Below are 21,520 nucleotides of genomic sequence, written 5' to 3'. Positions count from 1 at the left end.
TGAGTTATTGCTACTTATTTTTGTAGCTGTTATTTGCAAGAAGCAGCATGGATAAAGGACCAGCCTTGGAACTAGAAAGACCTGAATTCAAGTCCTGGCTCATACATACCGCCTGTATAACCCTGGGCTAGTCAATGTGCTTCTTTGTGCTCTAGGCACTTCTCTTAAGGTGAAAAATTGCATAGAAAGTACAAATCTGCATTAGAAGAGGGGGAATTTTCTCGTTTAGGAATTTTTTTTTATACCATTCAAGTCCCCAACCCTATCTTACAAGATAACCTACTACGTCTCAAATGCAGCTAGGTGGTACCATCATGCAATGGAGTCAAGATGACCTGAGATCAAATCCAGTCTCAGACACTTGCTATCTTGAGCCTGGACAAGTCCCTCAACCTGTGTCTACCTCATTTCCTTAATTGTAAAATGGGGACAGTAATAAGTACCTACCTCCCAGTGTTCTTTTGAGGATCAAATGATATAATATTTGTAAAACACTTAGCAAAATGTCTGGCTGATATTAGGTACTTAATAAATGCTTGTTTCCTTCCTTTTTCTCAGCATTACTTCCCCTCTCTGTGTCTCAGTTTCCCCGTTGGCATAATGTAGATCTTGAACTAGAGGACTGTGAAGTCCTCAAAGAACCTACGTCTTAAGTAACATAGAATTTATGTCCTAGAAAGAAATGGTTTGTGGAAACAGTGAGAAAAAAATGTCCGTAGTCATAGCTAAGATGTACTTTTTTGTACAGTTGGTGCTGGTGTTGACTAGTGTTTTAAGTAGGAAATGTCTAATAATTAGGTTGTGACTATGCTTTGGCTGAAACAACTTAGGACTGGACTATACTGGGTTTAATATCTCATTTGCATATTAGGTTCCTCCTTGTATTGGGTTCTTGTCCAATCAAAACTCCATGAGCCTTAATTTCCTTATCATAAAATGGGGATATAATACTTGCGCTATCTACCTCTACAGGATTATGGTGATGAAAGTATTCGCAGATCTTAATGTGCAACTGCAACAGGATGCATCCTTGTCATTAGAATGTTTTCAATGTTCACTTAAAAGTTCTGAGATAAGGTTTTATGTCCTATGTTTATCTTCCTTGTCTTTTTGGACTTCTGCACATGGGAAAAGAGTCAGGAAACCTAGGAGACCAAACCTTGAATATCACATTAACCTCTGAACCCCTAAAGTCCTGACCAGCTCCAAGATGCTGTTGCTCGTTTCTACGATTATACCATCCCTAATCTCTTCTGCTCCACTTGATGGGAATTTAATAATTTTCTCTAATTCAATTTCCTTCATACCTGAAAATCCATCACCCCCAGTCATCATCCTGGCCATCTTGCAATGTCTTCCTTATTAGAGAAGAAACCCCTACTACTTTTTTCCACCTTCGATTTTCTGTATTAACAGCCAGGGCTATGTTATAATGAGCTGGCTAAAAAAGTAATTTTAAAATGCCATGAACTCAATACATAAGAGAAAAATTGCATTTGCTATCTGTGTGACCTTAGGTAAGTCACCAAACATTGGTCCTGGTCACCTTCCCCCCATTTGTCAAATGGGAATAATAATACTTACCCTACTTGGGTCACAGGGTTTTTGGATAAAACAAGGATCAAATGAGAGTAGGGATGTTAAAATGCTTTAAAAAAACTATAAAATGTGAGTTCAGGAAGTACTGTTCTAAAGAGCAGACATCAGGAGGCATCTTGATTTATTTCAATGCACTGATTTTGGTTCCTTCTTAGCCTCAATCCTCTTTTGATGAGTTGAGAGAATGCATATTTTGTCTTTCTGTTCTCCTTACCATACCTCCAAGTAGTGCAATGGAAACCTCTCTCAATTAAACTTTTGGAGGTAGGGTGGCAGTGAGGAGGAGGAAAAGAGGAGGATGTAATACAGGGAGGCAGAAGCAGACTTGGCAAGTGTTACAGAAATACATTTCCTTGTTCGATTGTGCTGACTCTTTGTGACCATATTTGGGGTGTTCTTGGCAAAGACACTGGAGTGGTATGCCACTTCCTTCTCCAGCTCATTTTACAAATGAAGAAACTGAGCAGCAGGGTTAAGTGACTGGCCCAGGGTCACACAACTAGTAAGTGTCTGAGGCCAGTTCTGAACTCCAGTCTTCCTACTTCAGGCCCAGCACTCTAACCACTATGTCACCTTGCTGCTTCCATCCCTCTTTCCCCCGCCCCAAACAATACTGTGCCCTAATAGCTAGAAGCAAGAGAGAGTATGATTTTAGCTTTTTGCTTTTTCAATCTCTGACTCCCTTCTGCTGTATTCTAGGGAAGGGAATCTTCTTTTTAAAGTAGGGAGTTTGGAGGCAGAAAACTGCTCTTTGGAAGGTGAAAGGGGTATGACTCACAAACACAGTAGGTTTTGGTCTATCTTTTGTCTGCCCAGAATACTTCACCTAGAATCTAGTGTGCCTGAAGGGAAAGTTTAAAGATCCAAGCAATCACCTGACTCCTTTACCAAAATATCTTGGGTTTGAATAGAATGACCTTGACCACATAGTCCCATGTTTGATGTCAAATAAATATAACCTCAGATTGGTGAATCCCCTTTTTCAGGCACACAGGTAAAATAACTGGGAGCACAATAAAATTCCAAGAAGCTCTCCATCACTACCCCCATAAACTGTATTGTGGGTTCAGTTAAAACAGCTCCAGTGGAATTCCATTATAGCACAGCCTGTGGTCTGGCTTTCAAGTGGACCAGGAGATAAAAACTACATTTCTTTTTGACAATCAACGGTGCCCAATTTCACGGGTCACCTAAAAATCCCTTACCAACAGACATTCTCTTTGATTATAGAAGTAGAATGGAATAGTATATAATTTTTAACTTTCTGTCCCCCATAATACATTCAATGTGTCTGGCTCATGTTGATTTTAGTCATTTGGGATTCTTACGTAGTCCTTGAAATACTGAAATCTACTTCCATTAAAATAGACTATTATTCTCTGGAATAGATTGGTTGCTGTATATTACTCACAAAATTCATATATTCTTACTGCTACTGAAAGTGCTATTTTCACAGTCACACAAGTTTAGAAACCTTTCCTGTCTTTGAAACTGCACCTAAATGAGAAATTAGCTCAATTCCATTGCATAAAATTACATTGGTCCTTTGGCTTCATGAGCAAAATAGTGATGCTTCAATGCTCAGGGGTTCCTAATAATCAATGAACATGATTTCAGATGTGAGTACAAAATATAAGCTTCTTAAAGCCAAACACTGATTCATTTTTTTATCTTTGTGTTCCCCTGGGCCCACCATAAAACTCTGAACATAACAAACACTTAATACATGTTGGCTGAATTGTATTGTACTGATAAATGTCATGTCTTCATTGATTTGGAGAAAGAAGGAAACCCAGAGATAACTAGTCCAAACCTTTCATTTCACAGATGAGAAAACTGAGGCTCAAGGAGGTTTGGAAACTTGCTCAAAGCCTCACATGTAGGAAATATTGGAAGGAGGATTTGAACCCAGGTCTTCTAGCTGCAGAGAGATAGTTATTTCCAATGAACCATGTGGCTATTTTTTTAATGATCATTTCCTTTTTAAAGGAAAAGTAGAGCAATGTTTTCATAAGGAATAATATGGAAATGAAAAGTATTTGACCAAAACCACAAATTAACCATCCAGGAAACAAGTATGAATAGCTCTGCTGTTAAGAAAGTCATGTCTATAATTTCAAAAATGTACAAAAGCTTATTATCTTCTTCTTGCTCATTATATCAGATGGGGGCATCTTCCATATCAAAATACAACTTTATGCTTGATCAAAAAGCACTCCAAGAGAAATGTGTTTAATTAAAGAATTTCATTTCAATCTAGCTTATGGAACTTTTCCAGACAAAATAAGTTCAGACAGTTATTCATTCCAGACAGGGTGGCACTTTCAGCAGTTTGAGAAGACACTAAAGGATGTGTTAACACCCCATAGGCAAAGAAAGGCAAAAGTAGAGAATCACTTCCATAACATGCCTTCTGTCTGTGTCTTCAATCTTTTTTCTAGGCCAGAAAGGCTGCAGAACCCAACTGTCCATTGGTAAGTTAATCAATGACTGTATTTGAACATTATGAGAATTTATTAATGTGGTTGTAACAGAGGACATAATCAAAAATGAGTTTGGAATCTGGGACCAACAGTCAGGGAAATCTGTCAAGATAATTAAGACGCTTTATTTCTTAATACTCCAGGGCACAAATGTTACAGATCATTACATAAAAACTTTTTAAAAGTGACACTGTTACTGAAATTGAGTCCAGTCATTGAGGGTTTTAGGAGAAGCTGCTTGGGGAGAGTGAATCAGAATCCTACATCTATGGTTAAGTACCTAGCCTTCATTGACACATTTAAAGGTACGTGTCTCTTGGTTCTGGTTCTGAGATAATACTAAATTAATATAGATCCCTACCCTGATGTCCATGATATTATTTCAAGAAATATTTTGATTACTGTTTTAAATATAGTTGATTTCCTTTGAAATTCTATGTATATTATTTTATGCATTTAAAAACATTGTTTTGAGAAGGGAGCCACTGCCATTAGCACACTGCCAAAGGAGTCCAAAAAGGTTAAGAACCCCTGCTTCCAATGGAGAGCCTGCAGACTTGATGGAGAGTACAAAAGGCAAATGTCCTGTTTTTCTCTTTTGTCCTGGCCCCTCCCTGTGATTTCTGCAGTGCCGGGCTTGCAGGGCTCATTGGTTGCTTTTATCCTAAACTGTAGCCTTAAGTTGTCATGTGAAAAATAAACTACGTTTTAGGCACTTCCCCCACCTTGCTGGCTCCATATAAACCTTATGGTTGCTATCCCTCTTTCCCTTCCTGTGTTATTTCAAATTAAGAATTGACTCAGAAGTGAAAAGATGAGCCTTCTGCAAAGCTGTATTGCTGACTCACTTTGCCGTTTTATTTACGCCCAAGATGGACTATTTTAAACCAGGTGCTAAGAATTCTGAAATATTAGGGAAATGTAGACTCCAATAGAGCCTAGGGCTGTTACTGTTGTTATTATCTGGATAAATGATAAAATATAATAATATGTCAGAAGGACTGAAACCAGAGTAGCAAAGCCAAGAGCGGATATATGTGATTGAACAGTACTACGAAGTGCCAGGAGGGTTTTTGTAACTTGCTGGATTTTAGCTTCATTTCAGTTTGACCGGTGACATTCTGCCTTTATGAATTATTAGGAAAACTTCATTTTGCCACAATATCCTTCTGTGATTACTGTCTTAGAAGGTGTTACTTCTGAGAGAAATGCATTTACCATAGAGGCCTATATATTGATGTGGAAAATTGATATAAATATAATATCTCTTCAATTTGTGCAGTCTATAAGGTAGCTAAGTTTTCATTGTGAGTGCCTAAAGGATATAATGTCAGGGGATGAAGTAAATAAAGGTAATAGGAAAGAATGGGCCTCCATTTTAAAAGATAATCACTCCTTACCTCTTCAACAAGTTGTAGCATACGGCGGGTGCTTTCCAGAGACTGAAAAAAGAAATACAAACATTTAAGTCATGATCACAATAATTCAGTCAAGACTGATGTCAGAATTTATATGTAAAAAAAATTTTGCCCAAAGATAAAATATCATCATTTTTTCCCTTTCCTTAATTCTCACATCCTTTAGATAGAACTGCCTCACTGTGCATGAGACCACTTATATATGGACTGCCATCCAACCTCATCTTTTTCAATGACTTTTCTACAAGCAGGATGACTCTGAGGCCAGCAGCATGTGGGTAATGTAGCTGTTGAAGAATTTGGGAAATGGCTTACCCCGATTACCTCAAAAAATAATAACCACCCAAAACCCCAAAATAAAACAAAAAAAGAATTTGGGAAATGGGTCCCTCAAATCCATATACAAATATATCACTATGTAAACATAATTCATGTATACACAGATACATACGATATACATACATAATGTTTTGTAGATACACTTATACATATACACATATGCATGAATATAAGTAAGAAATTTAGTTGTCACTCTTATTTTCCATATAAAATAAATAGGATGCTGAGAATCACAGAAATGAAAACTACTCTCACTTAGGATCTTTTTCCATCCTGTCAGCCCTGCCACTGTGGCTAGGTAGAAACTGGGAGGATCTGACGTTCTCCACTAGTATGCCTTCTCATATATTACATTCTGTGGTATTGGTGGTGGTTAGAGGACTTTAAAAAATAGGAGAGAATCTTAGCCGTCTTCATTAGTTTAGACACTATAAACCAATATCTTCTTGATACCTTCTACTTGTTTGCCCCCAAAATTTCTCCTTTGTCCATTCTGGTGGCTACTAATCAATAGGCTGTAGACCCCAGTTGAAGTTGGTGCAAGGGCTCTGGGAAACTACATGGGGACTGGGAGTCAACAAATAAGCAAGCCTATCTTCTGGAAGAGCAAATAAATACCACAAACACATCCACAAATGCATACATATATATACATTCATATATATATGTGTATATTTTGTACATATATATATATACAAACACATGTATATATAAAATTATTTTTCAAATTATGTACTTAGTACTCAAATGAATACTCAAATACTCAATAGTAAAATAAAATTTAAATATAAAAATTAATACTTTTCAAGTATATATAGATGCAATTAACAAAATACAAAATCATTGAAATATATTACTGAATTCATAGTAGCTTATTATCATGTTATTCTCAATCAGTAGATACTTAGAGTTTAACTGCTTTAAAGAGGGGTGTTCCAAGAAAACTTTTAAGTTAAATTGGTTTTCTCATACTGAAAAAGGCTGGGAAATTCCCTTTCCCCTCTTCTCCTCCCTAATGAAAAAACCAACAACCTTTAAAATTGCTGCCCTTTCTACTGAAACTGAGTCAGTCTCCTTTCGATCTGTCTTTGCTATCAGGCTTACCAAATTATAAGGTTCTCTAGGGCAATTAAATTATAGTTTGTCTCCATATGATCTAAATGAAAGCAATCCTGATATCAAAGGCACAAATCATCTGAAAAAGATAATTATTGCACATGATGGATGAAAATTCCTACCAATACATAGAGAAGTAATTTGGCATCCTTGTTTAGGAGATATTGAATTCCAGACAATTAAACATCATCTCTCATGTCTTAGGATGAGTGCTATGAAGGATTTTACGAGACTCCTAGAAATTCTACCTGAAGTCCTTAATTAGCTGAAATCTTGTGGATGCCTTAGAATTAAAACAAAATGAAAATAAAGGCACAGAGGAAATGCTATCTCTGCATTTGTATAGCATTAAGTAGGGAGAGACCACTGCTAGTAGGCCTTAATTGAATTAGAGTGGCTGTGAAATTTATCAACAGTCATGCTCTTTCTTCAGCCTCATTAATTCTTGTAGCATATTATATAATAGATTCTTGGACCAAGTCCTCCCCTACTATTGGCCATGTTTTATAGGCAATTCATTTATGTCCTCAGAAGTCTTGTGACCTATAATATGTAAAGCCAAATTGACTTTTAATCTTCACCCTCTAACTGAGAGGCACTGAAATGTGGAGACAGCAAACTACCATAGCCTCCCACCTCCCAGGTCCTCCCCTTATGGTCACCTCATCGGCCAGCTGGTCAGCCCGTCGCTGCATCTCTTCCAGTTCATTGCGCATATCAGCGTCTTCTGCCATGGTCACGGTGGTGGTGGTGGTGACTTGACTTTAAGGATGCAAAATCTTTGGCCAAGGGTCCTGCAATGAATCAAATTAGAAAAGATACCTCTGAGTGAGATTTGCTGTTCTCTGCGTCTATATACTTGGACATCAATGTCTCTAAAAAACACTGACAGTAACCACACACCAAGCTCTTGTTGTTTTTGTGCCTCTTATGCTGAGTACTGTGCTCTGACATTGTTCAAGGCCAAAAATATTCTATTCACAGGCTCTTAGTCACTCTCCTGAATAAGAACACGGGTATATTTTGGCTACTTTGACAATGCTGAATTCTGTTTTCGAAGGTACAAACATCAATTAGGATTAAGCATACTCAGAATTGAGAAAGACAAAATAAATACTGTAGGGATGATGTTCCATGTGAATGTATTTGCAGTCTGACTTCTGGAGACCAAAGCTTTCAGTGGAGAGAGGCTTTTGGCCCTCAGTTATTACCAGAAAGTGACCAATGGAAGAACGGATTCTGGGAGAAGGGGAGAAGAGCAATGGTATGACTAGCTTATTTTATCACAAAGAAGTGTTTAAAACAACCAGGACATGGGCCATTGATGGAAGAGTTAAACAGAAGGAATGAAAGATGAGAAGAGACTGCCATTTCCCTTGCCAAATGGAACTTCTCTGATCCTACAAGTTCCTTTTAACACACATAAAAATGCTACCACTTAAGCATGAGGCAGCTTAATGCTTTGAATCTCTAGAACCCAAAAGGAAAGATGACACTTCTGATACATCTGTTCTCATGACATGTTTATGGACTGCAAGAGGGATAAGTTCAACTTCTTGATACTGTACTTAGAAAAAAACTTGGGGTCTATTCCTCTATGCAGCAATACAGTACACAAAATATGTACTATATAGGTAAAAGTGGATGTGAAAATCCCAGACCTTCATGGAATTTGTGGAATTGAGAAGGATGGGTCAGGAAAAGTTTCCCAGAAGACACCTATATTTGGGGGTCATATGACCAATTTTCCATGAAGGTATCCCATGATCCTTGCCCTATAGAAACATAATACAAAGAGGACAGCAACTGGTCCTGTGATTTCATTGATATATGGAACTCCTGAACAAGGAACTTGCCATTAGAATTTGAGGTCTTTGAATGTCAAAGTACCTGGCATATAGTAAAACTTTAATACATGCTTATTGACTGACCATCGATGTAGGCCAGCACTTTTCCTTCAAATCAGAGCTTTACAGAATTGCTTAGTGCTTTCAGAGGCCACATGACTTGCCCAGTGTCACACAAGAGAAAGAGTACACATGAGCATGATGTATTATCATGTGTGTTTTCTTATTAGGGAAAGCAATTTATGAAGGATGCTGAATTTCAGGCAGAAACCCTGAGAGGAACTCGATTAGAATTCTACTTCAGTATCCCTGTGTATCAGGACTCTGACTCTCTCTCTCTCTCTCTCTCCTCTCTCTCTCTCTCTCTCTCTCTCTTTCTCTCTCTCTCCCTCTCTCTTTCTCTCTCTCTCTTGGATTTTCAGCAGATGAATAAACTAAAGATCAGAGATGTTAAGTTAGCTGGTCAACATTAGTGCCTAGAAAAGTGAACTCAGGAGTTTCATCCTACTAATATATCTCTTTCCTGAAAGCTAAGGCAATATTTCTCTGGAAGGGAATTAATTTGGGATTTATTATGATAATCTTGCACATTATTTGCCCCTTTAAATTAACTCCATGTGAATGAACCTTTTCAAAAAGAATTCAGAAGTGAAGTACAAACAATTCATGTGCTAAATTCATCTCTGAATGGACAATGAATTGCCATGGATACAACCAATTTTCCCATTTCCAAACACAATAAATCACAATATACTTCTTGGAAAAGAAGCTATCTACAAAGTTTTAAGAAAGACAAATAATTACAATGATGCAAATGGTCAGAGATGAAAAGAAGAGCTGATCAACCTGTGTTATATTTATACTAAAGAATATGGCATCATATACTATAATAGTGTTCATTTTCTACCATACTTAGAGCTAAGCAGGTAAAGGTTGGGGGCATTTTTGTATTTTAACTATTGCCTGGGGAATAATTATGAGCAGAAACTCACAATATTACTTGATGGAAATAACAGTTGATATTTTCTCCATTTTACAGAATAGAAGCCTGAAGAAGGGAGGTTTGCTGCATAAAGAGAGTTAAAAAGAAACTGTGAGAGAGCTAAAATCAAACTAAACAAATACTCCCAACTGCCAAGTGGGAGTCGAAGTGAAGTCAGGAGTTACAATAATATTTTCAGCCATTCTATGAAATCCAGAAAAAATAAAGATCAGATTTAAAGAAGTGAGAATGTTAAAAAAAAAAAAAGCCTAACTTTTTATATGATTTGCAGGGTGTTGTGTGTGTGTGTGTGTGTGTGTGTGTGTGTGTGTGTGTGTATGACCATAATCTGGTTTCTCACTTTCAAGGTAAAATTATTACCAATGATTTAAAATGGGACCACTCCAATATTTGTTAATTAACTTAGCCTAATTAAGACCAAGTATAAGGCATATTATTAGTGGTAGAACCACCATTTTCTGAACACTTTCTCTTCTTTTCTTATCCTGTGCCTTTGCTCATGTTGGTCTCTATGTCTGTAATCTGCATGTCGATTTCTATCTCTATCTGGGGAGTTCTACCCATTACTAAGATCTTAACCCAAATGTCACCTCTTTAATGTAGTCTTTCATGGTTCTCCTGACTGGAAGAGATTATTCGGTCTTATTTCAGTCAATTGTCTTTTGTTAAAGCTGGAAGGAAATAGATTTCATCTAGTCCAACCTCATTATTTTATTTTGCATTTTCTAATTAAAAAATTTTTTTTTTTACAAGTCTTTTCCCTGTTATATTCACTCCTTTCCACAGTTAAACATGACCCATTGACCAAGCCACCATGTCTAACACCTGCTCCATTTTGCACTAAAATCTCTACTGAGGCCCCTCCTCTGAATTTCCATAGCACTTTGAACCTCTCTGATGGCATTTATCATGATACCTTTTTTTACGGTTACTTGCATATAAGTCTTATCCCCAAAGGAGTATACCCTTCCCGAGGACAGGGACTGTGGTTTATTTATTTTTGTATCTGTCTTAGTGATTTTCCCAGGGCAGGTTCTTAATGAATTAGCTATTGAATTGAAGTGGGAAGCAAAACCTCACCTCCGAGGAGCATGAAACCAAAGAAGATCAGGAGGTGCTGCTCTGCAGAGCTAGCTACCTGTTAAGGACTTTTGCTGGTTTGAGTTAGAGAGAAACAAGTAAGGGGTCTTTCTTGCATTGCTGCAAGTTGGAAGGCTACATTATACTAAAGTCAACTGATGCTTCCTTTAGATAACATTACTTATAGGAGAGCTGAGGTATATGCTTCTCTGACACCTGTAGGATTACAGCTTTGTCCTGCTGCACCAGTTCGATTTGCTGATAGATACGCATGGATGCACCTGAGAATGCAAAGCAGCTGCTGCTATTTCCTTAACAGTTTTCTTCTATGAGTTGTTAGTAGGAAAAGAACACCTGTCTGACCTTCTTTGCCTTCAGACCAAGGACTGTTTCTTGGTTCTTGGCTAAACTTGATATGCTCAAGAAGAGACTGAGAATTATTTTAGGGAGACTTGAGTGTAAATAAGGGCATGGGTCCATTTGTAGCCATGGCTCTAAGTATCTCATATGAGACATTCAAGCATTTTCTGGATCTTCTGGGTTCTTAGCACTCCATCATTGATATATGCCTCAGAGGGAAGGCTGGCTTTTGAGATGAGATGATGAATCACAGAATGGTGGAGTTGAGGAGAAAAATCAGAGGTCAGCTACCCCGTAAACAATCAGATGTCCCTTGACAGTGTACCCAGCAACTGGTCATTTGGCCTCCATTTGAAGACTTGTAGTGAATGGAAGCTTACTACTTCCAATCCACTTTTGCATATTCTTAAACCTTCCTAGTAAGTTTTTCTTGGTATCTCAAATTCAACATGTCCAAAAAACTCATTCTTTCCCCTCCAAACCCTCCCCTCTTCCAATCATCTCTATTACTGACAAGGGCAAAGTCACTCAGGCTCACAAACTTGCTGTCATCTTTGACTCCTCATACTCAAACCACATGTCAAATCTTGTCCTTTCTACTTCATGACACCTCCCATATTCATCCCCTTCACTCACAGAGCCACCAACCTGGATCAGGTCCACATCACCTTTTGCCTGGACTATTGCATTAGTTTTCTAACTAATATCCTTGCCTCAAATCTTTCCTCACTGCAATCCATCTGCCACTCAGATGCCAAGATGATTTTTCTAAAATATGCTAACAGTCTAATAATGTCACTTCCCTTTTCAGTGAAGTGGCTCACTGTTTAGGATCAAATGTAAAAGTCTCTGCTTGGAATTTAAAGGTCTTCATAACTGGGCCTTTTCCAGTCTTCTTATATTTTATTCCCGTCCACACACTCTGGCACCAGGTCTGACACCAATATAGGGACCTCCCCCTATTTACCAATCCCACAGGCCAGGAACAGGGAGCCTCTAGGCTGCCTATGTTGGGGCTAATGGACCCAGGTCAGAAATGGAGAAGGGTCAAAGTTTCTGTGCTGATTAGTGATGTGATAAACCCCATGAGTGGTCACTTCATTTCCAACCTTGACAAGATAGGGAAAGGCAGTCTCCAAAAAAAAAAAAAAAAAAAAAAGTGTTCACTAACTGACCTCTAGGGGATTATGCCCCTGCAGTTTCCATTCACTGCTCCTAATTCTGTCCTCTGGGTCTAACCAGAACAAGTCAAATCTGTCTTCCACATGACAGGTCTTCCAGTTTTTGAAGGCAACTATCACGTAATCCCTGAACTGTCATTTCTCCAGGCTAAACATCCCAACCCACTCTCATGATATTATCTTGAGATCCTTTGCCACCCTCAGTCCCTCTTCTGGTTGCTTATGGCTGATCAACATACTTCCTAAAACGTGACACCCTTTACAGAACACAATACTCCAAGGACCATCTAACTAGGGCAGAGTACAGTAGGGTGCTCACCTCTCTTGCACGGGACATTTGACCACAATGCTGATTAAGATGAGCTTTCTTTCTTACCATATCACATTGTTGAGTCATATGTATCAGGCCCCCAGGGATAGCATAACACTCAAAGCATTTCACCTCAGAAGAATGAATCTTAGCTGTGCCAATAAGTCCAGGTGGCTGTTGGGTGCTTAGGGGATGGGAGTGGGGGAAATGGACATTTCAACTCAGCGTTAAACCCCATTTTAGTATGTTTACTGTCAGTGCTTGATCAATTTTCCCTTTTTATTTTTTTAGCCTCAACACACATACATTAGTATTCCAAGAGAGAGCATCTGAAGAGACATAATGATGGTAATTAATAGTAATTACAATAGCTAAAAGGATGTTGGTTTGTATTGAAATGGTGCTTAATATCCGGGCAGCCCAAAGCATTTAACTCATATTTGTTCATCAAACCAACACTGCTCTCAATCCTTCCATGAAGCCAGAGATGGTAAAATTACCCAGTAAGAAACATTGGTAGTAGAAAACCTAGGGGCAGAATTTTGTCCAAAATTATTGGGAGATGTTGGAATGACTCTCACTCCTGTATCCTAACAAATGCATTTCCATCTTGAAGGAGGAACTAATGTTCCTAAAGAGAACCTAGCAAACCCTAGCAAAACCATTTAAATGAAACAACATGTGGCAAACTAGGCTGCTCATTGCTTTAGTTCATTTGTTTATTTTCTTTCCTGCAGGGTTTGAAATTATTAAGGTTTGGCCCATTTTCCCACTCTACCCTATAAGGGAATGGGATCCACACCCCAAACAAGAAGATGACTTGTTATTTCTATCAGGTGAACTGGAGGACTTAGAAAGGGAAATAGATCCTGTATTTAACCCCAGGGAGGCTTTCTTAGGCAGGGCTAGTATCTAGGTGACCCTAGGAAGATCACCTCTCAAATTGGATCAGTTCTACCAAAGAGTTCATTATAACCTTGGGAACCATAATGGGGTTTAAATAGCTTGGCCATGGGATACAGTTATCATAAAAACAGCTATTGCATGAGCCATAGCAAAAAGGTTAGCTGGGTTTTTGTCGTAGTACCTTGCTCATTGGCTTGAACATAGCAGATACAAACATTTGTTGAATAAGTCAGGGTTAAGAACAAGGCTGGGCAGATTGTTAGGGAGTCAGATCACTCGGCAGATCACCTTGGAATGGCAGGTTACTCAATGTCTATCTATATATCTAAAAATACAAATAGGTTGGTCATCAGGAGAGTGCCCCTTGGGATCACATCACTTAGCTAATAGCCAACTGCAGAGCAACTGGAGATGTTATGCTTTTTCCCACACCCTGGGGGAATGGTTGTCAATTTACTATAGTAACAAAGTCCTCTAGTATAAGAGAGGTTCTAATGTCACAGAAGACTGAGAACTAGAGAAACTTACTTAAAAGATAAAATGGAAAAAAGAGAGATGGAGTATAGAGTGGAATTTCTCTTTCCTTTATAGAAATAGGTCCTTGGCAGGAAAGAGTACAAGAAGGCAATGGAAAGCTCTGAAAAGAATGGCTACCAGTATATTATTCAGATCCTTATTTTGTATACACAGAAGTTACTTAATAAATACTTAGAATCATATTGTTTTCAAGTTGTAAGAGGCTTTTCAACCTGGGAAGGACCTCCCCACTATGTGTGAATTAGACCTAGTTCAATTGGACCTAGTTCTATGTCTTGGTGAGGAACTCCTTTTACATCCCTGTCCCCCTCCCCCAAACCCCTGCCACAGATGTCCATTCAATTTCTGCTTAAATACTTCTAATGAAGGGGAGCTCGCTACCTCCTAGAGGTTGGTTGTTGATTGGGTTTGATTCACCTTCTCAGAGAAAAGTGAAAACAAAATAAAACTTGTTTTCCTTTCAAAGGTCTATTTTTTAAAAAAAAATTACTTGTTTCTTACCCTTGTAATATTTTAGTTACGTGTTCTTGATTTTGGCAACCAATCATAATTATCATTAAAGGAGTTCTATCCAAGGTCAAAGAGGTTACACATGTTAACTGCAGAGAAATCAGTGAATAGCTTTAGTATCATAACTAACTGAGCACAGAAAGGGTCACTGATACATTCAAGGTCATACAACAAGTCAAGGTCAGAGTTACCTTGTCCAAGGCTCTACTCTCCCCCCTGAATCAGACAGATTGTTTGAAGGAGGGGAAAGATGACAGATGTAAAACAAAATTTAGTTTGTAACCAAGACTGTGGGGCTTTATGATTGCAAATGACAATTAACTTTCATGAATGACCAAAAAAGTAATGGAGTTCCCCATGCACGCCTACAAAGATTCAACACTTAGGATGATTAGACTCAAACAGCAGTACTTAGCATTAGCAACAGGGCTCCACTGCTTACATCAGCCTCAGAAATGTCAGGGGGATTGTCACTGTGGAAGGTGTTTGGTGCAAAATGGGGAGGGTTCAGGCAGAGGGAAATCCCAAGAAAAGTCAGCTCTTTCTCCAGTTTGCCCTCCCAATGCATGTCTATCCATAGATAGTATAATATAATCTGCTTTTGTTACCGTCTTGTGTTACCCAACCCTTTCTGGTAAACTGAACTTTGTCTCAGCCACAAAGAGGACATGGGGTTTAATTAGAAATAAAACTATAAAGTTATGCAGAGAGCCCGACCTCTGCCTAGGTGATAAGAATTTTCCTAACTGGGGGCTTAGAACAACTGAAACTGAACTCTGAACTTTTTCTCTATAAAAACTCCCTAAAGATAAAAAGAAGGGGAACCAAATAGACATTAGCAGTCATTATATTGCTCCCCAGGCTTCAGATGAGCTAATTATTATAAGTGTTACCCAGTGATTTCCAACTGTATGAACTTTAGTATGCTACAGTAGAAAGAACTGAATTGGGAGTCAGAGGATCTGGGTTGGAATTATAGCTCTGTTACTAACAACATGTGTGACCTTGGGCACGTCACTTGATCTCTAATGAAGTTCATTTTCTTCAGAGATAAAATTAGGAGGCTGGATCAGAAGACTTTTTGAGTTCTCTTCCAGTTTTAAATTTATGATCCTATGACTGAACTCAGGAATCTGCTTTTCTCATTATAACTTCCCTCTGCCTCATTCTTTATCATAAAATATTTACGAAGTGGTTAATACTGTATGTGTACCTGGAAAATATAGACCTTGTCTAGGAGTTGCTTTCTCAGGCCGGCATATGGCAATGTGTCTGGTTCCTCATCTTCATGAAGGAAAGTGTCAGTCCTCAAGAGGGAGGTTGTGAAAAATAAGATAATGTCTGGAAAGTACTTAGATCATTTTGGAGAAAGGAGCTAATTATCTTGATTTTTTCCCCTCCTTTTCTTGTGGTAATGGCAAGAGAATGCTATCAAGGATTCACTCAATGCTATTATTATTTTCAGTGGGAGAAACCTCTCCTTGAAGTTAAGGCAAGCCTAAGTACAAGGGAATAATTATGCATGCCTAGGGCGGCTATTGGGAGACAATTTTATCAAACTTCCCCCAAACATTCTAGCCTATATGAAGGCAATGGCAAGTAAATGGGGAAAGAGATGGTTTCCTCAACTTTTCTAAATAATTCTAATTATGCAAATTAGTACTAAATATCAATTAGTCTTCCTGGCTAGTCTCTAACCCGAGTTCTAATTACTTCTAAGCCCCTAACCATCCAGCAGCTGATTATTGGCACACATTATAAAATAAGAGAATGAAAGAAGTGGAAGACTATTGGAAATCTAGTTCCACTCTCTTAGTTTAAGAATGAGGAAACTGGTGCCCAGAGAGATGAAGTGACTAGTATAGCATGGAAAACACAAAATGTAGACAATGGACCTGGACCTGGGAAAGTTGGATTAAGTCCTTTCCAAGTCTGTACATCACAATGGACTTGGAAAGAACTTAATCCAACTCTTCCATCCTAGAATTGAAGCACTGATGTCCATAAATGGCTGGCCAAAGGTCATGCAACTAAACATAATTATGTAACATTTACTCTTGGGCTCAATGACTGACACATGTCTATTATTTCTAGAGGACAGAGCCTTGTACTCTAAAAATGGAGGAAAGGGGTTATTAGAAAGATAAAACTGGAAACTTCTAATCTCCTGAAAGAATAATGTTTGAAACGGGAAGGACTGGTCCCATGAATTATTCAGTATAGTTAGGCATTTCACTCAGTCTTTCAAGATTCTACTGATTCTTAAGGAGTCAGAGTATCTACGATCTCTGTGGGAGAGATTATGGAAGCTGGTGTTAATACTAGACCTTGTTAATATCCATTGGAGGAAAGAACACTTAGCAAATAACATGAACCAGATAACATTAATACTTCAATTGTGAAAGATAACCATTAATTGGCTTCTCAGACTCCAATGTCTTGATTATAGGTGTCTACCCTCAAAGGACATCTCTCTTTTCTTCCCTTCATTAGCAACTCTCTAATTTAGGTTTTTCTGATTGACTTACCTTTGGTCAACTAATAGGCTAGGATCATGGATTTGAATCTAGAAGGGACCTCGGAAGTACTTTAATCTAAATCCTTTCATTTTTCAGATGAGGAAACTGAAGCTCTGAGAGAGGAAATGATGTGTCCAAAGTCATTCAGAAATCGTCAGGGCCAAGATGAAAAGTCAGATTCCTCTTATTTCTCGTACTTCAGATCTAGTATTCTTCTTCCTGATGACTGCAGTCTATACAACTTGGATCAAACCATCCTTTGTGACCTTGATTAACTGAATTGTTTTTCCCCTTCTCTATCTGTACTCATTCAGGTTAGGGTGCAGCTGTGCCCCTCACTTTCATGTTGCAGTGTTTCTCTCTCTGTGTCTCTCTGTCTCTGTCTCTCTCTCTTTTTCTCTCTCCTAGGTTTGGGAGGGGGAATTTCCACAGATGTAATGAATGACATCTAGAGAATCAAGAAGTGAGGTAAGTTTGAAAGTGGTGTTATTATTTTTGTCTCCCACTGTATCCTAGGCCATCTCCAATTGTCCTGATCTTTATCTGGCCACTGGACCCAGAAGGTTCTGGAGGAGAAAGTGAGGCTGGTGACTTTGCACAGCCATTCCTCACTTAAATCCAATTCACTTGCATGTCATGGCATCACCTCCCTGAAATCACAGTCCTCTTCCAGAATGAAGGACAAACAATAATGTAAATGCTTATTCTCAGCGTGACCAACAATCTAGGAGGATGACTAATAGCTAAAGAATTTAACAGAGAGGCCCAATTCATCCATAATGAATTTCCCAACTGTATTTGAGGAGGGGGACATAAAAAGAAGTCATAAATTGGTTCTTTATTGTATGGAATGAGGTAAAATTCCCTCCTATTGAGGCATACAACATTTCAGTAAATTTGATATTTTGACCCTACTAATGAAGAATAAATAAGGACCAAATTACCTAATTCAAAGGAGGCTCATATCTTCCATTGTCACAGCTCCTCTCTGAAGCTCAGCTTTAATCAATCAATAAGGTCTTGTAGCCTTTTCTCCCTTCCATTTTCTATTGCTCCCTTGGCTAATTTCTCAGTTCTACTATTAGGGCTATTCCAAATAATAACTTTTTCCATCTTGATGCTGGCATCAAGATGGTGTCTTCTCCTTTCCGCATAGTCTTCTTAAATTTGACTGACTTTATAAAGCAATTCATGCTACATAAATATCCATGACTGCATTCATAGGATAACAAATTTAGAGCCGGAAGGGACCTAAGAGGCTATTTAGTCCAAACTCCTAATTTTTCAGATGGGGACAATGAGATGCAGGGAGATTAAAGTGACTTGCCTAATACCTTAAGTGTCAGAGATAGAATTTCACCCCAGGTCCTCCAAAGGCAAGGCTCTTTCCACTGCCTTATGCTACACTCTGTATGGACATGGTTTTATAAAGATTAATTCAACAAATTTTTGAGTGTCTAATTTGTGTAAAACGTTGAGCACTATACAAAACATTTATACCACAACGTCTCCTTAATGGGTATCATTTCATAACACATTGTGCTTTAGTCAGGCTGAATCAGATGCTTTTTCAGATTCCTTGTACTCTTCTAGTCTACCTGCACATTACGTTTCCCTTCTATTTGTAAAACAGAGAGGTAAGCAAGTAAGAAAACATTCTACAATTGAATTAATGAATGTCTCATTTTTCCAGTTCTTTTGGAGAGAGAAGGAAGCAGGCCTACTCTACGGAGACTCTGCCATGCATCATTCAAGGATTACTGGCAGCCAGGATTGGGGCTGGCTTTAGTTTGGGCAATTCTCTTTGGTTTGTGGCTTTTTCTCCAGGCACCTGGATGCCATGGGCTAGGGCTCAAGCTCTTTGCCTGTCAGGCTGAGAAAACAGCTTTGGTCTCGCCTAATCCCAATACATGGCAGTCAGCCATCACTAACTGAATTCTACTTGAATCTCTTGTATCTGAAAATGCCAGTGTTTCCTTTGTCTGTTTGACAAATGAGACCAAACGGGTATTTAGTATAACCTTTAATTTAAGTATTATTTCCTGATGGTTTACTTGGAATCTATAGCAGAGGACAACTTCTATTAAGATGGGAGGATGGCAAAATGAAATCTAATCATGTCTATCCTGACCAATTCAAGGGCAAATTTCCAGAATCATGTCAATATAATAAAGCCATAGGGATGGCTACATAATTTTAGAAACAGTGGGAAGGCTCACACCCAAATATATCTGTCCCACACAGGTGCTATCCTTTCAGTAATTCTACCACTGGAGATTCATTCATTTGGATTAGATGAAGTCCAAACTGACACATAATAGGTGCTTAATAAGTACTTATTGATTGATTAAAACACCTTCCTGCCTCACCCCTCCTCTTCGATACTCATTAGAGGCATTACTGAATCCATGAACAAGGACAATTCTCTTTTCAATTGCAAATATTATTGGGGGGAGGTAACATTTTTAGTTACCAACACCCTAGCATGAAGCAGTTTTTCTGCACACATTGACTAGAGATATCCAGGACAAGATGAGAGAAAAGGACATTCATGGACTAAAGACAAACTTTCTCTAGGTTGACATGTAGCTTCAAGGTAGTCTTGTTCTAGTGACTTATTTCATTCTTTGTCAGACAGTCAATTGTAGCTACAGCAGTAGAATGTAAAGAGTTTCATTCTTGTCTTTGTCTTTCCAGCACCAAACACAATGCATTACTCATACTAAGTGTTTAACAAATGCTTCTTGATCTGAATTGATAATAATGGTGACATTCTTATGGCCTCACCTGTCCTGGGACTTAAGACACATGCTGCCTACAGCCAAACAGTTCACTCACTGCCATGTCAGGTCCATGCTTTCTTTAGAGCTAAGTTACATGATTGACTCTAGGGGTTCAAAATGAATGTTGTTGCAAATCAGCCCTTCAACTGCCCTAGCACTTACCATATATGACCTAGCAATTAATTACATACACGAGAATGTTTTGGTCTATACGGTTCAATGAAATCTTTTCTCCTAACTAGTGTTCAATTCCCTCTCCATAACAGTATATGTGAACATGACATATATATATAATATATATGTATGTATATATAATGCATATGTGCACACACATTATCTATCTGTTGTTTTATAATCAGTCTTCTCATGTATAACCTCTTATGGTTTTCTTCTATCAGACATAAATCATTAGAGTAATTATGAGATATAAGGAAGAGAACTTTGCGACAGGTTCTTTAGTTTTCTAAACTGTGATTACTTAAAATCTTTGTCATGCTTAATGTACTGTTTTTAATGTACTATTATTTATTAAATAACAAATTTAAAAAAGAAGAAGGTATGCAGGGAACTCCGGTCTCTACTTCCCATATTACAGAGCTTGGAAGACGTTCTGGGAACTATGAGATAGGAAAAAGGAGGTAGGCAGAACTAGATGCTTCTGATTATGGGGCTGGGAATCCAAAAAACTATTTATCAAGTCTGACCAATATTTAATTTCACTCTGGACACAGTCAATTTGTAATGCAGCATATTTTAAAGTTTTAAAAGCCAAGAATGATAATTATCTGAACTCTTCCATTCAGTGCCATGCCCAATTAGATGAGGACAATGAATTACTGAATACTTATGTTAGTACTAATGATTAGGTAAAGATACGCAGGGGAGACAAGGTGAGGTACAGTTCTCTTCTCTAATTTTTCTGTCCTTGCTACATATGTGAGGACCTTGAATTTATGCGAGCCTTGGCTTTATAGTCTGTAAAATTAAAGTGTTGGAACAGATTATCTCTAAGGTCCCTTCCAACTCTGCAGGCCTGGAATTTTAACCCCAGTGCTCTTTTCAGTATAATACCCATCCCTCTCAATGTGAGTTCATCTATGGCACAATTGCTTCTGTTAGCTTTGTAGACGTGTCCTCCTGCCAATGAAGCATGCATGCTGGGTAAATGAGACTCAGATTTGGATTAGACAGAGATCATAGCCACCAACACTGATGATGGAAGGAGATTTTTTTATTTCCCATCATTCTCTAATTTCTCTTGGACTAGAATGCCATATCCCATTCCATGACTGACATGACTACTTGTCAGGTAAACTACGTTTATGAATAATCATATAGAATGTTGTTTTTCTAGGGAAATACACTCTAAAGACATTCTTAGGGGGACAAATGAAAATAACTGCTGCTGCCCATGTATCTACTGAGTCCATTCCATTTACTCTAAGACAGATGGTCGCGTCCTCCATACTAGGATTAGAACTGGCTGAGATCTCCAGTTTCACACTGGCACATTCTCTTGGTGGAAAATT

General features: G+C 38.3%; 2 protein-coding genes across 3 annotated transcripts in view; one reads left to right on the top strand and one right to left on the bottom strand.

The window, feature by feature from the left end:
* Positions 1-5,773, top strand: part of MKKS (MKKS centrosomal shuttling protein) — a 171,281-nt gene extending 165,508 nt beyond the window's left edge. The window contains exons 4-5 of the mRNA XM_072634457.1: positions 4,041-4,073; positions 5,667-5,773. Of these exons, the coding sequence (XP_072490558.1) occupies positions 4,041-4,073; positions 5,667-5,690 (57 nt within the window). The 3' untranslated portion in view covers positions 5,691-5,773. The remainder of the gene's footprint in view (positions 1-4,040; positions 4,074-5,666) is intronic.
* SNAP25 (synaptosome associated protein 25) overlaps positions 1-21,520 on the bottom strand; it is an 89,137-nt gene that overhangs the window by 20,760 nt on the left and 46,857 nt on the right. For both annotated transcript variants that reach the window (XM_072634459.1, XM_072634458.1), the window contains exons 2-3: positions 7,618-7,749; positions 5,483-5,524 (exon numbers count right to left, since the gene is read on the bottom strand). In XM_072634459.1, coding sequence (XP_072490560.1) covers positions 5,483-5,524; positions 7,618-7,689 — 114 coding nt within the window. In that variant the 5' untranslated portion in view covers positions 7,690-7,749. The remainder of the gene's footprint in view (positions 1-5,482; positions 5,525-7,617; positions 7,750-21,520) is intronic.

This window comes from Notamacropus eugenii, chromosome 1, assembly GCF_028372415.1.
Source record: "Notamacropus eugenii isolate mMacEug1 chromosome 1, mMacEug1.pri_v2, whole genome shotgun sequence".
NCBI lineage: Eukaryota > Metazoa > Chordata > Mammalia > Diprotodontia > Macropodidae > Notamacropus > Notamacropus eugenii.
The sequence above is the reverse complement of the archived record's forward strand: the minus strand, read 5'-3'. Positions and strand labels throughout refer to the sequence as shown.